This window comes from Saccostrea echinata, unplaced genomic scaffold, assembly GCF_033153115.1.
Source record: "Saccostrea echinata isolate AGI-Se365-2 ecotype Australia unplaced genomic scaffold, CSIRO_AGI_Sech_v1 ptg000011l, whole genome shotgun sequence".
NCBI classification, from domain to species: Eukaryota; Metazoa; Mollusca; class Bivalvia; order Ostreida; family Ostreidae; genus Saccostrea; species Saccostrea echinata.
This window is the reverse complement of record NW_026889760.1, coordinates 2,257,754-2,279,106: the sequence shown is the minus strand read 5'-3', so window position 1 is coordinate 2,279,106 and position 21,353 is coordinate 2,257,754. Positions and strand designations below refer to the sequence as shown.

Sequence of the window (21,353 nt, the reverse complement as noted above, 5' to 3'; positions counted from 1 at the left end):
ACTTATTTATGTTAACATGCAAGATATGTATGTCAACATGCAAGATAATAAGTTGCATGTCAACATACATATCTCGCATGTTGACATAATTAACTCGTATGTTCACATAATTATCTTGCATGTTGACATAAATAAGTTGCATTTTTACATAATTATCTCGGATGTTAACATAGACACATATTTTTCTTGCAGCTTGCTTGTATGATGTCATATAATGGCGTTAGTAAGTAAGTTAGCCAACATTAAAATTATTTTCTAGAAAGAGACTGGTAACTTGCATGTCAACATAATTATTTTGCATGTTGACATAAATATGTCGCATGTCTACATAATTATGTTGCATGTTAACATGATTTATGTTGCATTTAGGGGGCAAAAATATGCCACCATACTCTAAGCATCGGTCTTAAAATTCAACAATTACAATGTTTAATTCGGAAAGAGAATCATTGAAAATCCTTGGAAAGCAAAGAAATTTTAAGGGTTCTTTTTTGATTTCCTCACTGATGATCCATGAGTGGATGATGGAGCCAGGATTTATTCTGTAGGAGTTAAATAACTTTACTTCCTTTAACTTTGTAATGTGGTTTCAAGTACAATCTGACAATGTTTCTAGTGTTGTGTGAAACTTAGAGTCATTACATGTACATGCAAACTTACCATTTTTAAAAGCAAACTTGGTACATGATTCCATTCTACCTAGGTCTTTTTATAATTTTGATAATATATATAATCTCAATAAGTAAATAAATTAAAAATTCGGTGAAAAGTTGAAGTATCATTTTTCAACTCAACGCTTTTATCTTTTTATAGAAGCGAGTCCCCTCTGAACGAAAAATATCCCAATTATTTTACCAAAGTCTAGTCCTTAAGAATTAACCGTTGTACATTTAGAAGATAAACTATTTATTTGGTTGTTTCAACTAGCCTAAATCTGATGCAAATGGTAGATTGTTTCATATCTTAATCTATGCTGATAAAAACCTGGATTTATTGGCGGTTGCGTTAATGAAAGCATATGGGGAAATGAGAATTTTAAAAAAAATTATTTTGCAAATATATTTCTTTCTACAGTGTTTATAGTTTATATAAGTTCAAAATTTAGGATTTTAAGACTTGTTTGATATAAAGTCTTACTTGTTATCAATATGCTTCAGTTTTTCATCAGTTTTTGAATACCAGCAGGAATCTACTGAAATTATTGTGATGTACAAGGCCGTGCAAAGCCTAATCGTTTACAAACATCACTTGACATGTATAATTATATCATCGACAACGTTTTAAACTTCCTTTAAGGAAACTAAATAACTGGATGAAGTAGACAAGGTAAGACGAGATACAGACTTTTAACTATAATCTTTGTTCTACTGCAAGTTATTGAAAAGTGTAGCTAAAGTATAAAACATGATTGTCCATAACTTTTTCTATTGATAAACGGTTTAAGGGGATTCTAAGTGTCTCAATGGTCTGGAAGGCTACGGAGGTATGCCAGTGCTTTCCATCATTTTAACCGGTGAGAAATCTATTTGATAGATAATTCTGATATTTAACCATATTTTATCCAAGCAACCTAGTATAGGACCAAAAATTGATAATTACTAATTTAAAATTAACCTCCAATGAATAGCAGCGTTTCTCTATATTATCCAAAAACTACATATGTATGCGGTAATGGCGGAAACAGAATGGTAATATAATCTGCACTTTATAACGGTACTTATAATTTATAATACATGGTAGCAATAACGTAGCGTACAGAAACACTTCTGTCCATGCAGTCGGCAGCTAACAGAAAAAGAGTGCGAGGAACTGTACACGTCATAGCAGGTACATGTTCAGTGTTTTATGTATCCAGAGGTCAGGGAAAGATCACTATGTAGGTTAAAATACATGTTCCCATAGGTTTAGGAACTAAGATGCAAAATCTGTCTAGCCAACAGTTGTACATGGCTCCACATCATTGCGGTAACTCACCTCTTCGAATTTATTACCACTCACATTTACTGGGCTAGAACTCAGGGCATGTTAACTGGGGTACAGACTTAGCAAACGTCACACTGATACCTACACATTCCGGATGAGACCAATCCCGACAACTATCACACTGAACCATTGAACACTTGGGATTTGTTTTTAAGCAAACACTGTATCGTTTTGATTTAGTCCCCCTAGTAGCTTTGGGTCTGTTAGGAGTACTTGGTATCTCGGGCTTACTCAACTCAACTCAACCTTTCCCTAACCCGTTTCCAGGTACCCATGTACGGACCTGTTTGTTCCGCTGGTTTCGGATCTACTCTAGTTCTAGACTTACCCCCCAGATCCCCAGGATTTAACTTTGAACCGTGTCCCTCAGCGGTGTCCCCGGAATAGCTACATCACGGACAGGAAAACTACAAATGTCTCTCGGTCTGCGTTTTTCCCTGACAACATTAAAAATGTGAAAACACTGAATTCTTTGCAAAATAAATATAAATTTACTCTGAATGTTCCATGTAACAAATAAATTCGAGTTTATGATTAGTTTATGAATAACGAAGTACAAGAAGCTATGAAATAAATGTTAACACATGCATTTTCTTCCTCTTTGGGGAATCCCATGACCTTATTTATATCCTGTATTTATTTCCTGAATTACTGTGGAATCATCATTGTTCGTGGGGGACCAATGTTCGTGGATTTCGTGGGTCACCCTTACCCACGAATTTACATTCCAACGAACGTTTATTTTATTGACATATTGATTCATTAAACCATCGTATAAACGAGAAATCCACGAAATTACGTCCTCATGAACAAGTTAAATCTTGCTTGTCCACGAACATTGACCCCCACGAATTAAAATGATTCCACAGTACCTAAAAAAATAATAATACCCAACTATGGTAATCGCATTTTAGATTCAGATACAATTTTTGAACATATATCGAAGATTTCATAAAAAAGTTCTTAGGTTAAGTTGTTAACCCGCAACCAGAGTTATCGTTCTTAATAACGTTTTTAAAACTTCCTTTTCCACCACATTTTTCAAAATCTAAGTGCTAGGATAAGGTAACCAAGGTAAGGCACTTGTGATAAAGCCTGTATTCATAATTCTGAAATTATTATCATAGACAACTTTAACAGACAAAGCTTTAAGTCGCTGGAAGAGAATGGGGGAGGGACGTGATTAAACTTTGATGGCATTGCCTTTTCTTTAAATGAGAAAATTTTTCTTCAATAATTAAAATGAAATTATACATAATTTCAGATAAATATATTATGCATATGTGGTTGAAGAAAATATGGTCAGTGTATTTTAAAAATCATTTCCGCAAAACAATAATAATAAATTTCAAAAATACTTCGATATAATTACACTTGATGTTGATTAACAAACATATGAGGTTCTATTATCAGTTTTTAATTGAAAAATCTAAGGTGACAGGACGAAGAATAAGTGAAACTTCCTAAGAAACCATGCAAGCTTTTGTTTAGCAAAACACTTGTTTTTAAGTGATATGGTCTCAAACGCTTCGAGATATATTACATTAGATTTGATAGGGATGTCAATTTTGTCAATAATTCATATTCGAATATTCAATGAAAAGTATTCGAATATATTCGAATATTCGATAAAATAAAATCTGTTTTATTTTAAATATGCACCATCCTACTCTCACGAAAGGTTTAGCGTAGGTATACTTATATTGGAAGTAAATTGTATGAAGACTTTTGCAGTTGTACAATAAGAAATTCCATTCGATATATAATTTTATAATTTTAACAAATGAAACATATCTATTTATAGTAGCTCCAACTGAGGAACCAGTCGTCTTGCCACAGGAAAAGATATAGTCTTAACAGTATACTGTTCAGATTTCAATACGTGTAATAAATTACAATTATCTGCCTAATAAGAGATATGATAATAATCTTTGATTCAATGTTTTTAATATATAAACAAATATTTCCATAGACAATTTTCCTAGGTAATTAATTAATTTCCCGATAATGAATATAAAAATTCAGGATTATATACAACCCAAGATATCATCATTTATTCTGAAATTGAGGCCTTTACAAAATTAATTACAGTGGACATTCATTTGAATGATCAATTAAATTTGTTTTGATAAGTATACTCTTCACGTCTTTTAGACATTCAAGAAGGTTTTCATTTTGTTGTCCTCGATTCTAGACCCGATCGTATTTAACTAATAAAAACTATGAAAGTACGTTTTGTATTATAGATAAAGCATTATTGTACAATTCTTTAACACCTTACTCAGAGCAAAATCCATGTAATTTAGTAATTCTATAAGATGAGAAAGTAGTGAAAGAAATCAGGCGATCGAAATTGATCGTTAGTAAATTAAAGAGGGATAATTCCAGCACTGTTCTAATCAAAATTTATTAATCACAGTACTTCATTTTATGAAATCTGAAAAACACCGAATATTCGAATCTTAAATTCACATTCGAATATCAATTCATCGAATGAATATTCGAATGTTCGAATATTCGTTGCCATCCCTAGATGTTGATTAACAAAAGTATGAGGTTCTATTATAATTATCAGGTTATTCATTGAAAAATCTAAGGTGACACGACGAAGAATAGGCGAAACTTCCTAAACAACCATGCAAGCTTTTGTTAATAAAAAAACAACTTGTTTTTAAGTTATATGGTCCCAAAAGTTAATTTTATTTTAAATATTTGATAGGGAAGTTTTTGCTTCTTATTTCACGTTTGTTCTGTATAGAGTTTTAATGGAATGAAATCCTTACGTGGGAATAATGTCGCTCTTGGCGTTTAGAGTGAATGTTATACAATTTTCTTAAAGAGCATTTGTCCTTCTACATATTTGCGAGATATCTAAACCATGTGTATGAGCAGTGATTTTATTGCTCACATTGAAAATCAATCATCATCACTGAAAATATTCTCTTAATAACTGTACTTGTAATACTAGTATTCACATTGATGATCAAAACAAAGAGGAAAAGTGTATGTATAGAAATTCACATATTATTTTCAGGTGCCAGTCAAAATGGCTGAGGGTGGAATAGGTTTATCCGCAGTTTTGTGTGACCTCTGTGAAAATGAACCAGCACAATCCTTCTGTCGTACATGCAGTGGAAATTTGTGCGACAAATGTACAACCGAACACAAAAGCAAAAAAATTTTTTACCGACATGATGTTGTCAAAATGACGCTGACAAGAGAAATGGAAAAAGATGGATATGGATATTGTAGAGAGCATCCAGAGAGCAAATATGAATTGTGTTGTAGAGACTGCACAGTGCCAGTGTGTACAAAATGCATAGCCGGACTTCACAATGGCCACAAAATGCATGATATTTCCAGTGCTTACATCGAAGCTAAAAGCAAAATAACATCAAAAGTTACCGAAATCGAAACAACTCAGTATCCAGAACACAGGAAACATTTAGACGATTTAGACATTGTTCTGAATGACATCAACCGGAAAACAAACGACATGGAGCAGACTGTTTTTAGCCGATCAAAAGAATTGACAGACTTTATTCATGCAATTGAAAAAGACATTTTACAGAAGATATCAAAAGAGAAGGAAGATCTACTCAAAGCAATCATAAGTTATAAGGAAGAAGCCACGGAAGGGCTCTCTACAATACGAAGCCTGCGGAGTACATTGATACAGGAAAGAGATTCCGAAAGTATGACGGACCTAATTTTGTACACTAGACACAATTTAGAAATCCATAAAGGAAATAAAGAATGTCTTACATTTAATTTTCAACCAGCATATATAGCTGTTATGAAGAGCTTTCCCGACGAATTAAGAGATTTGTTTGGTTTGTACTTTCCTTCAACGCTAGTAGTTAAGGGTAGAAAACAAATCATGAAGACGGCAATAGAAGTGAAGAGATTTAAATCTGCGATAAACCAACCGGTTGGTTTAGTTTGTTCTCGCTTGAATGTTGATCTTGCTTGGATTCGTGGAAGCGAAGCAAAAATAAAGAAAATAGACATACAAGGTAATGAACTGGCGACTGTCACGACTCTCACCAAACTGGGGCGACCATCGGGTCTAATCGAGCTAGACGACGGAAGTATATTTTTCAGTGATATCGATAATAAACAGGTGAAAAAGTTATCCAAAGACTTGCAAGAAGAAGCAGATCTAAAATTTGACTGGTATCCGATGGGACTGTGCATCAGTGCAAGCGGTCATATCCTTGTCTGCACTGCTTTTCTACCATGGGAGGCCTCATGTAAAGGTACATGTGCGTCTGATTTTGGGAAAATTTTGAGAATGAGCTACAAAGGAGTTATACTGCAGAAAATAGAAAAAGATGATGAAGAAAAATACTTGTATAGCAGACCAATTTGTATTTCCGAAAATATCAACCAAGATATTTGTGTATCAGACGTCTTTAGACATTCCATAATCGTTGTTGACAGAAGTGGTTTCTTCCGATTTGCCTACAGTGGTGGGGGTATTCATGAGAGTAGAGAAGACTTTTGTCCTACCGAACTAGATACCGACAGTATGGGAAATATCGCTGTTTCGGATAATGGAAACAATTTGGTGCATTTACTGGACATTGATGGTAATCTTGTAAAATATTTGCTAACCTCAAGTGACGGTATTTCTGAGCCGAGGGGTTTAAAAGTCGACAGTGAAGATAGACTTTGGTTAACAGAAGTGAGAACTGGATACGTGAAAATATTCAAGTATTTGGATTAGCTTAATTTTTTTATACACAAAAATTATTAGAATACGATTGTTTGAAAGGCTAAAAAATGTACAATACGAATTGCCCAACAATTAATGAGTTAAAGCATCACTGAATTTTTTTAGCAAAGTAAATTGATTTATAATGGTAGAAGGTATGGATTTAGTATTATAAAAAAGAATGAATATCGTTTGAAAAATTACATTTGTATTATTTAAACCTCTGTCACACCGGGACTGCGTCCTCACGGCGTCCATGAAAAATGCAAAACGCCGAGGTGAGCGCAGTAGAGTCTCCTACAGCGCCGTGACAACGCGGCGAGATCTTCACTGAACGCGGTAGGGTCGCGTAGGGTTTCCTAGAACGCCAGGGGACGGCGCGCACTTTGGGCATGCACAAAGTACGCGCCGTGTGATCGCCGTCTGATAAGAACGCAGTAGGATCGTAGTATGATCGCCGTAGCAGCTCGGTAAGATCTCCAACAGCGCAGTGGGAGCTCCGTACGCACGCCGTGAAGACGCACATGATCGCAGCATGAACGCAGTGATAATAGACTGCCTTTCCACTGGGACCTCGCGGAGTCCTTGGAGATATCACGGCATTCTATCGCGCTTTTACGGCGCTTCTAATGAGATTAATTGTCTTGTGATTTTTTGACTGCGATTACACAGCGACAACAAGGAGTTGTCACTGCGATCATTGCACTCCCTTGGCGTTTCTACCGCTTACGTTGGCGATCACAATGCGCTTTCGTGGCGTTGTTAGAGCGTTGTCTGCCAGCTCACAAAATAAGAGCAATGGCCTCATATTTGATCAGCAATAATTCTAACGTATTTGTTGCACTCCTGGCCAGGAGTATGGGAGTAGAATTGGGAAGTAAAAGTTACACCAGAACCTGTTCTGTTGTTTCAGTGAAGTTACGATGGAATTACTTAAATTTTATAACAACTTTTTAGTGTGTTTATTTTTTACATTCATAATAAAATCAAAGAAAAAACACATCTGAATTGATATAATTGAAAAAAGAAGGGTTTTAATCATAAAACTAACAGTAATTTAGTACTAAATTAATCAAATATATCATTTTTGAAGTCTTTTCGTTATGTGACTCGAATCTTTAAAAAAAAAATGTGTTACACTCCTTCTGAATATATATCCATAGTGGAGAACACATCGTGGACGTATTGTGAACGCAGCAAGCGCAGTGAGAACGCCGTAAAAGCTCCGCGGAAGCGCAGTCAATCGCGAAGATATCTCCGTTGGGAACGCAGTAGCACGCCGCGAGAACGCCGTAGAAACGCGTGGGTCGCCCTAGGGACGCCCTGACATCTTCACATTGTAAATATTTTACAGAAATTTGTGCGATTTCCCTGCGATTCCACTGCGATTTTAACATTTTTACAACGCCGTAATGACTCCGTGTGGACGCAGCTTGGTGTGACAGGGGCCTTATCACACCATAAATAAAATGCCCGTGTGCAAGGTTTATTTGTATGGGAGCCAGACTCTTCAATCTTGCTGTTCATATATTATTACAAATACTTATTAACCATATGTCACCCAAGTTAAAATATTACATTTGTTATAGAATTACGTTTTTCGCGATAAAAATAATCCAAACTCGAACAAAATCAGATTTCTTTTTTTGAACAATACATCTTTACTCTAAAGATGCAATCAATTGAAAACTAGCTGATTATAATTATTTGGTTCAAGGATTCCTTTGGATTTTTTTGTCGTTTCTCTCACACATGGGACAAAATTATATTACAGCTTATCCTACTTTATTGTGATATTACACCAACTGTTGGCAACACCATTGTTCCAATGATACTTTATAACGCTGAGAGGCTTTTATTATACACAGACTAAGCGTCTTGTCTGAAATGAAATAAATTCCCCTTGTGAGAGTAGGTACGTTTAGTCTTTGGATGTTGCTTAACACAGTCAAAACTTCATCGTAAAATACACGTTCGTTGGAAGCCGTCCATTTGTAAATAGTCTATGTTGAGATTTTATAGATTGCTTTTATAAGGCAAAAAATGATAACGGTATTATTTTTCTTTATTGAATTTGCATATCTTGGATATTTCTCAATGTAAGTATTTTTTAACGTCTTTCAAACATCACTTAATGAGGATTGGAGGAACAATATTTCGCCTTTTGCATAATTGATTTGTTTATGTTTAAGATAAAGCGTATCTTTATATTCAATAAATTATCTAACTCAGTTTTAAAAAGATATCCAAAATGATCTTTAAAAATGTTGGATATATCTTCTTTATAAATTAGAACAGATAAAGAAAAAGAATATTATTTTAATCTATGATATCATGAAACTATTTTGCACCATTTACTTGGAAATACAAAGAAAATTGCAAACAAAACTTGAAAAGCACAAAGAGAAATATGATGAATATCGTTGCTTACATATAAATTATTCTGAATTTTACGTGACAGATACATGTATTTAAGATTAAATGATAATAAATTGTACCTTTAGTTATATTCTGAATAAATTGTAAAAGTAAATTGTGCGATATTTAAGGTCTTACGCCTGTAATTTTGTACTGAGGAGAGTTTGTATAGTATAAATTTTTTGTCTGGTAATGTTGAAAGAATTGTATATCTGTCCAGATCTGGAGTTTCTCATGGAAACAACGTAGCTGTGTTAAAGATAATTTAAATGATGAAGACAATGTTGAATTTATCAGCCGTATAACGAATAAAAAGTATCTTCTCTGTTTGTAGTTTGATTTCTTTTCAAAAATTATTTTCCATTTGTTCTTAAACTTTAGTTCGATGGAGCATATTCAAGGAGAAATTTGTAGAGAGGGAACGGGTAAGTTGTTGATTTTTTTAACAATATACAGATATGATTTGGAACTCCATTGTACACTGCTGGGAATTAATAGTCAAAAAATAAATGAATATGCAATTCTATGATAAAGATTGGAAAATATTAATATTAATTCAATTGTATGAACTTTTGTGATTAACAAAAATATGAGCATAAATAACAAAAAACGAGTAAAAGATACATTGAAATTTTAATCTTACAAAAATTAGTAAAAATACCAATAATAAAGTATATATATATATATATATATATATATATATATATATATATATATATATATATATATATATATATAATCTTTGGCATTTGAATTTGCGCTTAAATTAAGCTCTGAAAATTCTATGCAACCATAAGAAATGATAACGTTTTAACAAAATTACGATTTTTTAAGAGTTCCTCAGTAACTGCTTAGCAAATATGTGAAGAAAATGTTAAACATTAAAAAACATGAATATTCGGGAGAAAAAAAACTCCAGTATTGATCAATTCAGCGTATGCTTTCTTTATAAGCGTCTTTTAAGAATACTTGAAAATTCAAAAATATGCCGATTAACTGCGTGCACTTAATTAAATGAAATGTGAGGAAATATGAACACTGGTTATGCTAAAAAGCCACAGAGGGGTAAACATCCCCTCTCGATTGGCCACACCCGCTTTGCTCCTTCAGCTTTCCAGTCGTGATCGGGTAAACGGAAAATTCAATTCAGTGTGAAAGTAATGGCCTAACAATTTGTGAGAAAAATATCAGTTGAAGACAGATTGTATTTGCTGAGAAGATCATTGTCTCGACCATAGAAGGGGGATATATTATTTAATTTTTGCTCTATTTTTAGCATCTTTAAATATAACAGTTGGAAAAGAAGTGCGTCAACTTCCTCCAATGATCGGGGGTGGCTTCCATGTTCCTCTATTGGTTATGGACCCACCCCATAGAAAAAAGCGAGAGGTTTCTGATCCTGTAGAACTTCCGCCGAAACTTACATCATGTCGACCAGGCAAGAAATACGATGTCAATATTTCAAAAGTATTTAAAGTAAGTATAATCCTCTCTATGTTTTCTACTTTTTCATTCTACTTTTTGTTAGTTGATACAATTACTGTATACATTGATTTATACCAGTGACTGTATTTTTGGAAATGAAAAAATCAATGATTACAGTGTATTTACATCAACTGAATATTATTTCCCTTATTTCCTATGAAAACCATTGCCGTTTGTCAGTCAGTAATAAACGACACTTAGCAGGATACCTGCATAGATTTCGTGAGCAATGGCTCCTCCATCAATTATGCAAACAATGACATAAACATGAATGATACAATATTTAACATATTTAATTTTACTTAAAATGTTTTATACAGATATAAATGTAAAGAATAAAATGTCTTTCTTTGTTGTTAGTACGAGAATTAACGTCGCAGCTATTGCAGAAAAATTTACATAATACGTATTTTTTCTGCAACAGCTGAGACATTAATTCCCGGACTAACAACCAAAGAAAGCAAGAAAGTATTTTATTGTTTAAATAATTAATATATAATTTAAAACGGTTTCCTCAGCACAATTGGTATTTTTTTAATGCGTTTTATAATTCCAACCAGAATTATTGCATAATGTAGGTTACAAATTTTCTGATCTATTGCACAATCTTTAGTCCAGTCAATTTACCCAAGGTCATACTTATTGCAAGAAAAATTATTTTGTCGTAAAGTAAATCTTATATGTACAAATTATTTGCAGTTAAAAGTCTAATAAAATCTGATAAGAGGTAAATCATAATTTTGGCATGATTTAATTAACTATGGAAATTACTATAGAAAAGGGGCATAACTCTGCAAATCCATCAAATATTTTGCTGAAGTAATTTAAAAGAATTCTGTTTTCATGAAAGAGTAGTCTGATTGAAACTTTTCTGATACAGTTTGATAGATCATTATTTCACATACATAGTATAAATTTCAAATTAATATTTTGATTTTAATTCCATACTTTTTCATAATTTGGAAATATTAGCAATTTTTTAAGATAGTGAAGGCAGACTTTTAAAAAAAAGATAAAAAAAATTCCTTTTTTTTGAGATTTAGTATGCATGGATCACTTCATTTAGTTCTTAAATACTAAATTTGATTAAAAAGAACACACCCAAAAAGATTTAAAGACAAAAATTGACCTATGTTTTGATAACCTCTGCCCTAATTTTTTTTTTTATTATGAGAATTGCAGCAGACTAAAATCCTTTAAAAAAAAAAAAAAAAAAAAAAAAAAAAAAAATTGAATCCCAAATAATGATTTCCCTTCAACCGATTTTGTAAGATTTTCTATTACATTTATTTTGTGCTTTCTAGAGTTTATTTATAATAAAAGAAATTGTGTTACAATCAGTTTGGTGTTTCAGGATTAATTGACTGGACTACTTGGTTGTATAAATAATTTTGACCTTGATCATTAAGCAATCTTAACTTTGGTCAAATAACCGCCATAACAACACAGTAAAGTGCCTTTCTTAAGGATTCTTCCTTCTGATCATGAACAGTAAGTAAGATTCTGTAAGTTAAAAAGTCCTCCAGTTATTGGTCACTTCAAAGTGTTGATGAGCAGACAGACACACGGACATCATGATTATTATAGGGCCCTTTTTTATATCTTAATGCGCGTCTTAAGGGAAGATATGAACTATGTACACATATGTGTATCATCCTATTTATTAAACAAAGTAAGACATTAATATAACTACATGTAATGTCTGATAAAAACGCACAATGCCAAGTTTTAGAATTGCAATGACATGCACGGGTGTTTTAAGTATAAAATCTCCCATACATTTCAGAATGGAACTAATACTGATTTTTCCCAAAAGGCCTTAATCACGGTGATTGACACAAAGGAACTTTTAAAGCCAACCTTGAAATATTTTGTCACGGGTATGAATTTTATGACGTTTATATTTACGAGTTTGTTTTGATTTCGTTAAATCATGATGTATATTTGAAATTTCTTCTAAAAGAGTAGTTTTCATAATATTAACAAAATTTCCCTTTCATTTCCTGTAAATATTTTGAATTTAAATTCATTTTGAATTAAATAAGGTTTTACTTTGCCATTTAATTTAGACAGTTGTAATATAAATGCCTTGCACGTATAATAGATAACTAGTATATCGGGAGTACTATGGCAAGTTTTTTACTTGAACATACTCTGGTAAGTTAAGATATGCAAAATAATTAGACAATTTCTTCATACATATAAGATTTCATGGATATTAATGTAATTGCGTCTGGTCATTTTAGTATCCATGGATCCCGACGGCTGCATATACATAATCAGTGCACGTGAGTGGAAGAATCTGATCGTCTTTCAAAAGCGTTGGCTGAAGAACAATATTTATGCGGACAACTGCAGAGACTTGAACAAGGTAAAAGTATTTGTCATATTTCAGTTTCATTTCGTGAACCATCTATACACGTGGCTTAATCTTCAGTGATCGATCTCGTAGTGTATTCAAAATCACACTGCCCAAGCTAATTAACGTTTCCTACCTCCAACAAAAAGAATTCCGTTAAGTAATTGCGATATCAAGTATTGCACATATTTTAATTCTAAACTAAAGTTTTCTTTTTAAACCTCAAAACATCAATGTTCACCGTTAATGAAGTACACATATATAATACATTAAAAACTACAACAAACAAATAGTTTATTCTCAAAAGTGACTGGAATTAAGCAGCAGGCACAGCCTATTTTATCCCTCTCCCGAATAAAATATGTAATACATGAATAAAGCACTTATCTATAACTAGCAGTGTTTTCAAAGTACATCTACATTTTCAAGTTATATTTATTTTTTTCGGGGGGGGGGGGGAGTAAAATAGGAGTTACTTAGATAATTGATTTTTTACCTGTTTAACACTCTGTAATAATCACACATAAAAGAAGAAAGTTACATAAATGCCTTTTTCCTGAGAGCCAATAATCATCATCAGAATTCAAACATCATTCATTGATTAAAAGTTTGTTGTTTTCTGTTTTTGCAGTGCCTCACCGATAACAACATCCCCGACGAATCCGATCCCACTTTTGGGTGTTACGACAAATTTTCATTTTGTTCCTCAAGTGACAGAAGGCTTAGAGGACGAAAGGGCGAGTTAGCCAGGTGTATTAATAGGAATAAACTGTGAATTAATGCAACATTGCCTTAATAAAAGTAAAATCAGAGTATACCACACATACAAGTACTTTTCTTTCTGAATGTTTCTCTTGCTTATAAATGAATTTGTAATCGTGTCTTCTAAAATTTAGTACATTGTAATTGAATGATCAATTATTTCATTACATTAGAATGGTTTTTCTTGGGACCAATTTTCGAGGATTTTTAAAAATCTACAGCTTTATAGAGGGGTTATGTTGTAAATGAGCGGTTTATTGCAAAAGATATATATAATAAAAATGGTTTTGAATTTTTTTACGGTCTACACTTGTTGTCCCGGTATTTCAGTTCTTGTGTCCTTGCAATATGTACAGTACATTATGCAATGCTCAGATCCCTGAGAAACAGTACAAGTCCATTCGACCTGATAAAGGTTAAGGAGTCTTAACTTCGTCAGTTTGTCCGACAGTTTTACCATTTTTGTGTCACCTGTAGAGCAGAGCTACACTTAGGGATTATACTTTACCCGCCGTCTGACTGTCTGTCTGTCTGACCGTCAGTCACAGGTTATATCTTGAAAACTGAACTGTCACCCTTGAACTTGACCTTTGACCTACGTTTTTAAAATAGGTAATAGTGCAAATATACAGCTTATTTTTGACATTTAAGAGATAAATCTATGCTAATTAGTATGTGAACTGTTTGTCATAAAACATATTAGAAAAAACTGCAATATAGTCCACTTTACCTATTACCAACTTTGCAAAATAAAAAAAAAAAAAAAAAAAAAAAAAAAAAAATTCCAGACGGCTTGATTTCACTTATGTCTTTTGAATTTTGAGAGACAGGATTTTGATAATTAGCATTTACAAATGTTTGTAAGCTCATAAAACTGTATTTCGTAACTTTTTGGTATACAGTTACCACACAAACTGAAATTAAAATAGTAAGAAAAAATTTCAGGATCAGAAACAAAATGGATTTTGTAGTCTTACAATTGCAGTAAAGACAGACTGAAATCTCTTTTGGGGAATTGGTGGAAACACGTATTAATACAATGATAAATATTTTTTTTCCTAATAATTTCAATTTCATTACTCATATTAGCTCTTAGGGTTCGAGAAGCATCAATTTAGTAGATTGACAGATTTTATCGCGGTCTTACTATCATGAATGTTAAAGTTCTTTTTCCTTTAAAGGCAAATGCATGAACTACATGTAAAATGCTAGTTACAAATACGTAGCTCACCAGTCTTAGATTTATTTTCATCTTTAATGAAGTTATAAATCAGACAACACATGCGTTCCTTGGAACACTCTATTTTAATGAACACGTATAGCAAGGACCAAAAAAATGTCTATAAAGAGGAAGATCGTAAAATTGTGTCATTTCATCTTCATGTTTTCCTCTTTTATCAGTACTCCTGATGGACCTGGACTAATCAACAATTTACTAATATTGAGAGAGAGAGAGAGAGAGAGAGAGAGAGAGAGAGTTATACATTCCAATGCAAAGATGTTTTAATTTTATTTTGTCTACTCGTGATGCGCAGATAAAAATGACATCCATCATTAATATACGAAGACACAAAAAGTTCATGTATTTACATATCACAGGTGAAATAAAACAAATTCCTTCAGTATTCCAATTACAAGCCATCGAAACAGATGAGAATGAAAGAAACAAATTTAGTATCCTTCAGCTTACGTGATGTGATATTTAGTGATCAAATTATTTTAAAGAAACAATAAATACATGCGTTTCATTTTCAAGCAGCTTTTATTGCTGTTATGAAGCCATTTCCTGACTAAGTTAGAAACCCGTTTGGCTAGTAAACGAATCATGAAGACTGCTAAAAAGGTAACCGGATTGCGATAAAAGAACCAGTTTTGTTCTCGTTCGAATGTTGATCTTTCATGGATTCGTTTACTAGACACTGGAATGAAGAAAATAGATGTAGAAGGCAATGAACTGTCACTACTCTCACTAAACTTGGGCGGCCCACGGGTCTGATGGAGTTGGATGACGGAAGATCATTCATCAGAGATACAAATTTAGAAAGTCAGTGAGGAAAAAAATTGCATTGCAGACCTATTTGTATTCCCAAAAACATCAACCAAGACATTTGCGTATGAGACTTCCATAGGCATTCCATGATCGTTATATTGACAGACGTGGTCTCTTCCGTTCGCTTATAGTGGTGAGGCTATCTATAAAGAGAGAAGGAATTTCAACTCAGGGAACTAAATATAACAGTTTAGAAAATATTACGGCTTCTGCTAAAAAAACAAAAAAAACAAAAACACGAGAGAGAGAGAGAGAGAGAGAGAGAGAGAGAGAGAGAGAGAGGAGAGTGAAAGAAAAAAAACAATTTGTAAAACAACCCTGCGCACAGTTTGTTTATATGGGAGACAGACTTTTCACTCTTTGGGTTCATGTATTCTTACAAACACTTTTTTTACCATCTGTAACAAAAAAAAAAAAAGTTAGATTTGTCATAGTATTAAGTTTTTGCAATATAAATAATCCAGATTCATAAAAAATGTAGAACTTGTTCCCAAAAAAAAAACATCTTCACTCTAAAGAAGCAACCAACTGAAAACTAGCTAACTATTATTATTTGATTCAAGGATTCCTTTGAAATTTCTCTCACACATGGGACAAAATAATGTTAAAACTTTTCTTCTTTATTGTGATATTACACCAACTGTTGGCAACACCATTGTTACAAAGGACATTTTATGACTTTGCAAGGCTTTTATTATACACGGATTGAGCGTCTTGTCTCAAAAGAAATAAATTCTCCTTGTGAGAGGAGGTACGTTTAGTTTGAATGTTGTTTAACACAGTCAAAATATACACGGGACAATAAAAACCGCCCATTTGTTTATAGTCTATATTAAAATTTTATAGATTGCAGTTCTAAGGCAAAAAATGAAAACGATATTATTTTTCTTTGTTGGATTTGCATATCTTGGATACTTCTCAATGTAAGTATTTTTTTCTACGTCTTTCAACTAAGGTTCAAAGAAGAAATAAGTTTGAAATGTATATCCCGACTGTATATTAAATTATTTGATCTCCATTTAAAAGATATCCAAAATTACTTTATTAATATTGGAGATACCTCATTTTCAAATAAGAACATAAAAAGGGGGATATTATATTCATTCTATAATGACGTAATTATTTAGAAATAAAAAGATATTTATCCCCCCCCCCAAAAAAAAAAAAAATGAAAAGCACAAATAATATTATGATGAATATCATTAGTTACAAAAATAAATAAATTATTTTGAATTTTACGTAACCGATAGATGTATTTGTAATTAAATGATAATAAAAGGTAGCTTAAGTTAAATTCTGGATTCGGTTGTATCAACGGTTATTAAATATTGATACAACCGGATCCTGATTTTTAAAAAAAATAAAGTCTTACCCAGACGTTCTCGTCCACATATTTAAATTTGTCTTGGTTAAGTTATAAGAACTGCAATCATTTTTTTAATTCTGTAGTTTCTCTCTTTCAGTGTGTGAATTATATTCATGTATAGCTGTATTATAGATTCGAGATGAGGAATAGAAAGCTGTACTGTATAACGAATAAATGAAATGCATCTTCTGTGTCCATGCTTTGATTTCTTTCCAAAATTTAATTCACCCTATTTAACTTTAGTTCGATGGAGCATATTCAAAGAGAAATTTGTAAAGCGGGAACAGGTGAGTTGTTGTTGATTTTTCATTCATTTTCACATAAATTATGGCTTGAAACTTCATGGTGCACTGATGATAATCAATAGTTTCTTAAATGAAATACAATTGTTTAAAAAATTTGGGAAATGTTGATATTTACTCAGTTGTATGATCTTTTGTGATGAACATGTATATGTTGGCCATGAGGATGAATTAGAGAACAAACGACTAAAAAAATTGAAATTATATTAATCCCGCGAAAATAAATACAAAATACGGCATAATTATTATGTACTAGTAGTCTATAGAATTCGTATCATTGTGATATTTGAATTTGCTTTGCACTTAATTTAAGCTCAAATAATTCTATTCTATCTTAAAAAAATATACAGAGCTTTAATATAATTTTAAAACAAGATGTGTTTGTGAAACACTGATGCACCCGTATGGCAACTTATAGCAAAGGTTAAACTTTCCCAAATGCAAATCAAATATGTTGATACCCAAAGTAAGGATTTGTCTCGAGGAATAAACCTGTGAAATATGAAAGGCCTATAGCAGCAACCATTGAATAGATATGGAAAAGGTTAACGTTTTTTTTCAAACGTATGTCAAACATCATGGTCAAGGTCAATGGTCAAAATTAATGGTGCCAAAGGAAACGCCTTCTCCCAAGAAATACACAGGTGAAATATGAAAGCCGAAGCACCAATCGTTCAAAAGTTATGGCCAAGGTTAAAGATTTCCAAAAGTAGGTCAAACTCCAAGGTCAAGGTCAAAGCTGTTGGTATCCAAAGGAAGGTCTTGTCACAAGGAATACACATGTGAAATATGGAAGCCCTAGCACCAACTGTTCAAAAGTTATCGCAAAGGTTAAAGTTTTACAAAAGTAGGTCAAACTCCAAGGTCAAGGTCAAAGGGTCAAAGTTGCTTGTATCCAAAGAAAGGACTTGTCACAAGAATTACACAAGTGAAGTATGAAAGCCCTAGCACCAACTGTTCAAAAGTTATGGCCAAGGTTAAAGTTTGGTAAAATTTTGCAAAACTGGGTCAAACTCCAAGGTCAAGGCCAAAAGGTCATATATGGTGGTACCAAAGGAAAGATCTTGTCATAATGAACACTCATGTCAAATATTAAAGCCTTACCCTTGACAGCGCTAGTTATGGGCTAGGTTAAAGTTGACAACAGACAGACAGACAAACAGACAGACAAACAGACAGACAGGACAAAAACAATATACCCCCGGGATCTTTCGATCCGGGGGTATAAAAAAATATTGCTAATACAACTGTAACGATGTATCTGCTAAGCAAACATGTTAAGAAAAATGGTGTACATTCAGTAATGAATAATCGGTAAGAAAAATCAAGCATATTGATCAACTCAGTCTATACTCCGTATAATTTAATTTTTGTTATTTATTTCAGCATCTTTAAATATAACAGTGGGAAAAGAAGTACTTCTTCCGCCAATGATCAGGGGTGGCTTTCATGCCCCTCTTTTGGTGATAGACCCACCCTATAGAAAAAAGCGAGAGGTTTGGGGTCCTTTAGGACTTCTTCCAAAACTTATATCATGTCGTCCTGGCAAGAAATACGATGTGACTATTTCAAAAGTATTTAAAGTAAGTATAAGCCTCTCCATGATCTCTTATTTTCCATCCTACTGTTTTGTTAGTTGATACAATTACTGTATACATTGATTTACACGAGTGACTGCAGTTTTTGAAATGTATGTTTTTGCAATGAAATGAGCGATTAAAGTATAAAATCTCCCATATATTTCAGAAAGGAACAAATACTGATTTTTCCCAAAAGACCTTAATCACAGTGATTGATACAAAAGAACTTTTAAAGCCAACCTTTGAATATTTTGTCACGGGTATGAAGCATTTACGTGTTTGTTTTAATTTCGCTATTTTGAAATTTGCACCTAAAAAAAGAAAGTTTTGTTAATATTTACGAAATATTTCTTCCAATTGTATGTACCATAGTAATTATTTCAATTTTAGGTTTATTTTCAATTAAACAAGTTTGTATAATGCCACATAAATTATACTAGACAGTTGTAATTTAATGTCTTATAATAGATTACTAGTATATCAGTGGTACTATGGCAAGGTAATACTTGAACAAACTCTGGTAAGTTAAAATATGCAAAATAATTAAACATACATGTAAGATTTCATGGATATTAATATAATTGCGTCTGGTCATTTTAGCATCCATGGACCTTGACGGCTGCATATACATAATCAGTGCACGTGAGTGGAAGAATCTTAATGTCTTTCAAAAGCGTTGGTTGAAGAACAATAAGTATGCGGACAACTGCAGAGACTTGAACGAGGTACAAGTATGATTGTCATATTTCTCTTTTCGTGAACCATCAACACGTGGCTTATTGTAGTAACCCTGTCCTGAGGTGATCGCATTTCAAATTGCGAGTTGAACTCCCTAGGTCATCAAACAGACACTGCACAATGATTTTGTATGAGTTATATAGTTAAAAAAAGTTAAAACAAAAACCCTTCCATTTTTGTGTGAGCTATTATTTAGCCATGCAGGTGTTAGCGCACGGCGGGTGTGACCGGTCGGCAGGGGATGATCACTCCTCCATGGAACCTGATCCCATCTCTGATATTTTAGAGGTCTGTGTTTGCTCTGCTCCAACATTTGTATTGTTTAATGGGCTTTTGAACTTGAATAATGTTCGTTATCCATATATTTCATCCAGACAATCAAATACATGTACATGTAAATGCATCTGCACACCACAGAATCCATATTTTGTAAATTATCGGTTAAATAGGATTATTTTAAACGTTTTAATTCTTAACAAAAGTGTCCCTGTTAATGTTAACCATAATATCAATGTACACCGTTTATGAAGTAAACACTATCATGTAATACATTTTGTCAAAAATTAAAAAAGTTTTTCAAAAGTGGTTGGCATTGGACATGCGGCTGGCACAGCATATTTTAGCCTTCTTCATAATGTAATACATGAATAACTTACAGTATTTAGGTAGCATTGTTTGCAGTGCATTTTGAAGAAATATTTATCGGGGGTTGGTGGGTTGGCTTTACTTCGATAATTGATTTTTTTTTACCGGTTTAATCCATGTAATGATTACAAATATAAGAAAAGGTTGCCTAAATCCCCTTTTTGCTGAAAACCTATGGTAACCAGATTTAAGACAGCATTGACTAAAAGTTTAATTTTTCTGTTCTGCAGTGCTTCAAAGATAACAAACTCCCCGAGGAATCTGATCCCACTTTTGAGTGTTATGACAGATTTTCGTTTTGTTCATCAAGAGACAGAAGGCTTAGGGGACGAAAGGGAAAATTAGCCAGGTGTATTAGAAGGAATAAACAGTGAATTAACACTGCCTTAATAATAGTAAAAATCAGAGTATACCACACATACAGGTACTTTTCTTTCCGAAATGTTTCTCTATCTTAAATGAATTCGTACTCGCGTTTTCTTAAATTTAGTAATTGAATGACCAATTATTACATTATGTCTATAGAATGATTTAACAGGTCATACCAATTTTCGTAATTATTAAAAATTTATGGAGAGGTTATATGTGTTAAGCGGTTCACTGTGAAATAATAAAAATGGTTCTGAATTTTCTTTTACGGTGTACACTTGCTGTCGAGGTCTTCCAGTACTTGTATCTTTTCAATATGTACATCAAGCAATACTCAGATCTTTGGGAAACGGTCTATTCCACCTAATAAAGGTTAGGGAACCTTGAAAACTTCCCCAATTCGTCCAACTTGTATTCCAAATACAAAAACATGTCATTAATATAATGAGGAAGCTTACAATATTGTACGGTGTAACATTTCATCTACCGGGTATTCCTCTTTTATCGGTACTTCTGATAGAACCTGATCTAATTAACAATTACCCAATATTTGGAGAGAGGGAGCCAAAGTTATACACT

The 21,353-nt window shown here is 32.9% G+C and overlaps 2 protein-coding genes and 1 long non-coding RNA gene across 3 annotated transcripts; all 3 read left to right on the top strand.

Moving 5' to 3' along the window:
- Positions 1–5,029: 5,029 nt before the first annotated feature.
- Positions 5,030–6,712, top strand: LOC133184915 (E3 ubiquitin-protein ligase TRIM45-like). Its single transcript, XM_061319983.1, has 3 exons — positions 5,030–5,492; positions 5,937–5,998; positions 6,362–6,712. The coding sequence occupies exons 1-3, from the start codon at positions 5,030–5,032 to the stop codon at positions 6,710–6,712; spliced, it is 876 nt and encodes a 291-aa protein (XP_061175967.1).
- A 5,689-nt stretch (positions 6,713–12,401) lies between these two features.
- On the top strand, positions 12,402–13,786 carry LOC133184914 (uncharacterized). The gene is made up of 3 exons (XR_009720868.1): positions 12,402–12,483; positions 12,850–12,974; positions 13,594–13,786. It is a non-coding gene; the product is annotated as an uncharacterized LOC133184914 (long non-coding RNA).
- A 2,755-nt stretch (positions 13,787–16,541) lies between these two features.
- On the top strand, positions 16,542–21,273 carry LOC133184803 (uncharacterized). The gene is made up of 6 exons (XM_061319880.1): positions 16,542–16,697; positions 17,384–17,427; positions 18,829–19,025; positions 19,189–19,282; positions 19,623–19,747; positions 20,636–21,273. The coding sequence occupies exons 1-6, from the start codon at positions 16,642–16,644 to the stop codon at positions 20,777–20,779; spliced, it is 660 nt and encodes a 219-aa protein (XP_061175864.1). The 5' UTR covers positions 16,542–16,641; the 3' UTR covers positions 20,780–21,273.
- Positions 21,274–21,353: the final 80 nt, after the last annotated feature.

Coding starts and splice junctions, on each gene's coding strand:
- LOC133184915 (XM_061319983.1), top strand. CDS start 5,030: ATGGCTGAGGGTGGAATAGGTTTATCCGCAGTTTTGTGTGACCTCTGT. Junction 5,493..5,936: donor AAACGACATGGAGCAGACTG/TTTTTAGCCGAT, acceptor TTTGTTCTCGCT/TGAATGTTGATCTTGCTTGG. Junction 5,999..6,361: donor TAAAGAAAATAGACATACAA/GGTAATGAACTG, acceptor ATTTGTATTTCC/GAAAATATCAACCAAGATAT.
- LOC133184803 (XM_061319880.1), top strand. CDS start 16,642: ATGAAAACGATATTATTTTTCTTTGTTGGATTTGCATATCTTGGATAC. Junction 16,698..17,383: donor TATCTTGGATACTTCTCAAT/GTAAGTATTTTT, acceptor ATTTAACTTTAG/TTCGATGGAGCATATTCAAA. Junction 19,748..20,635: donor ACTGCAGAGACTTGAACGAG/GTACAAGTATGA, acceptor TCTGTTCTGCAG/TGCTTCAAAGATAACAAACT.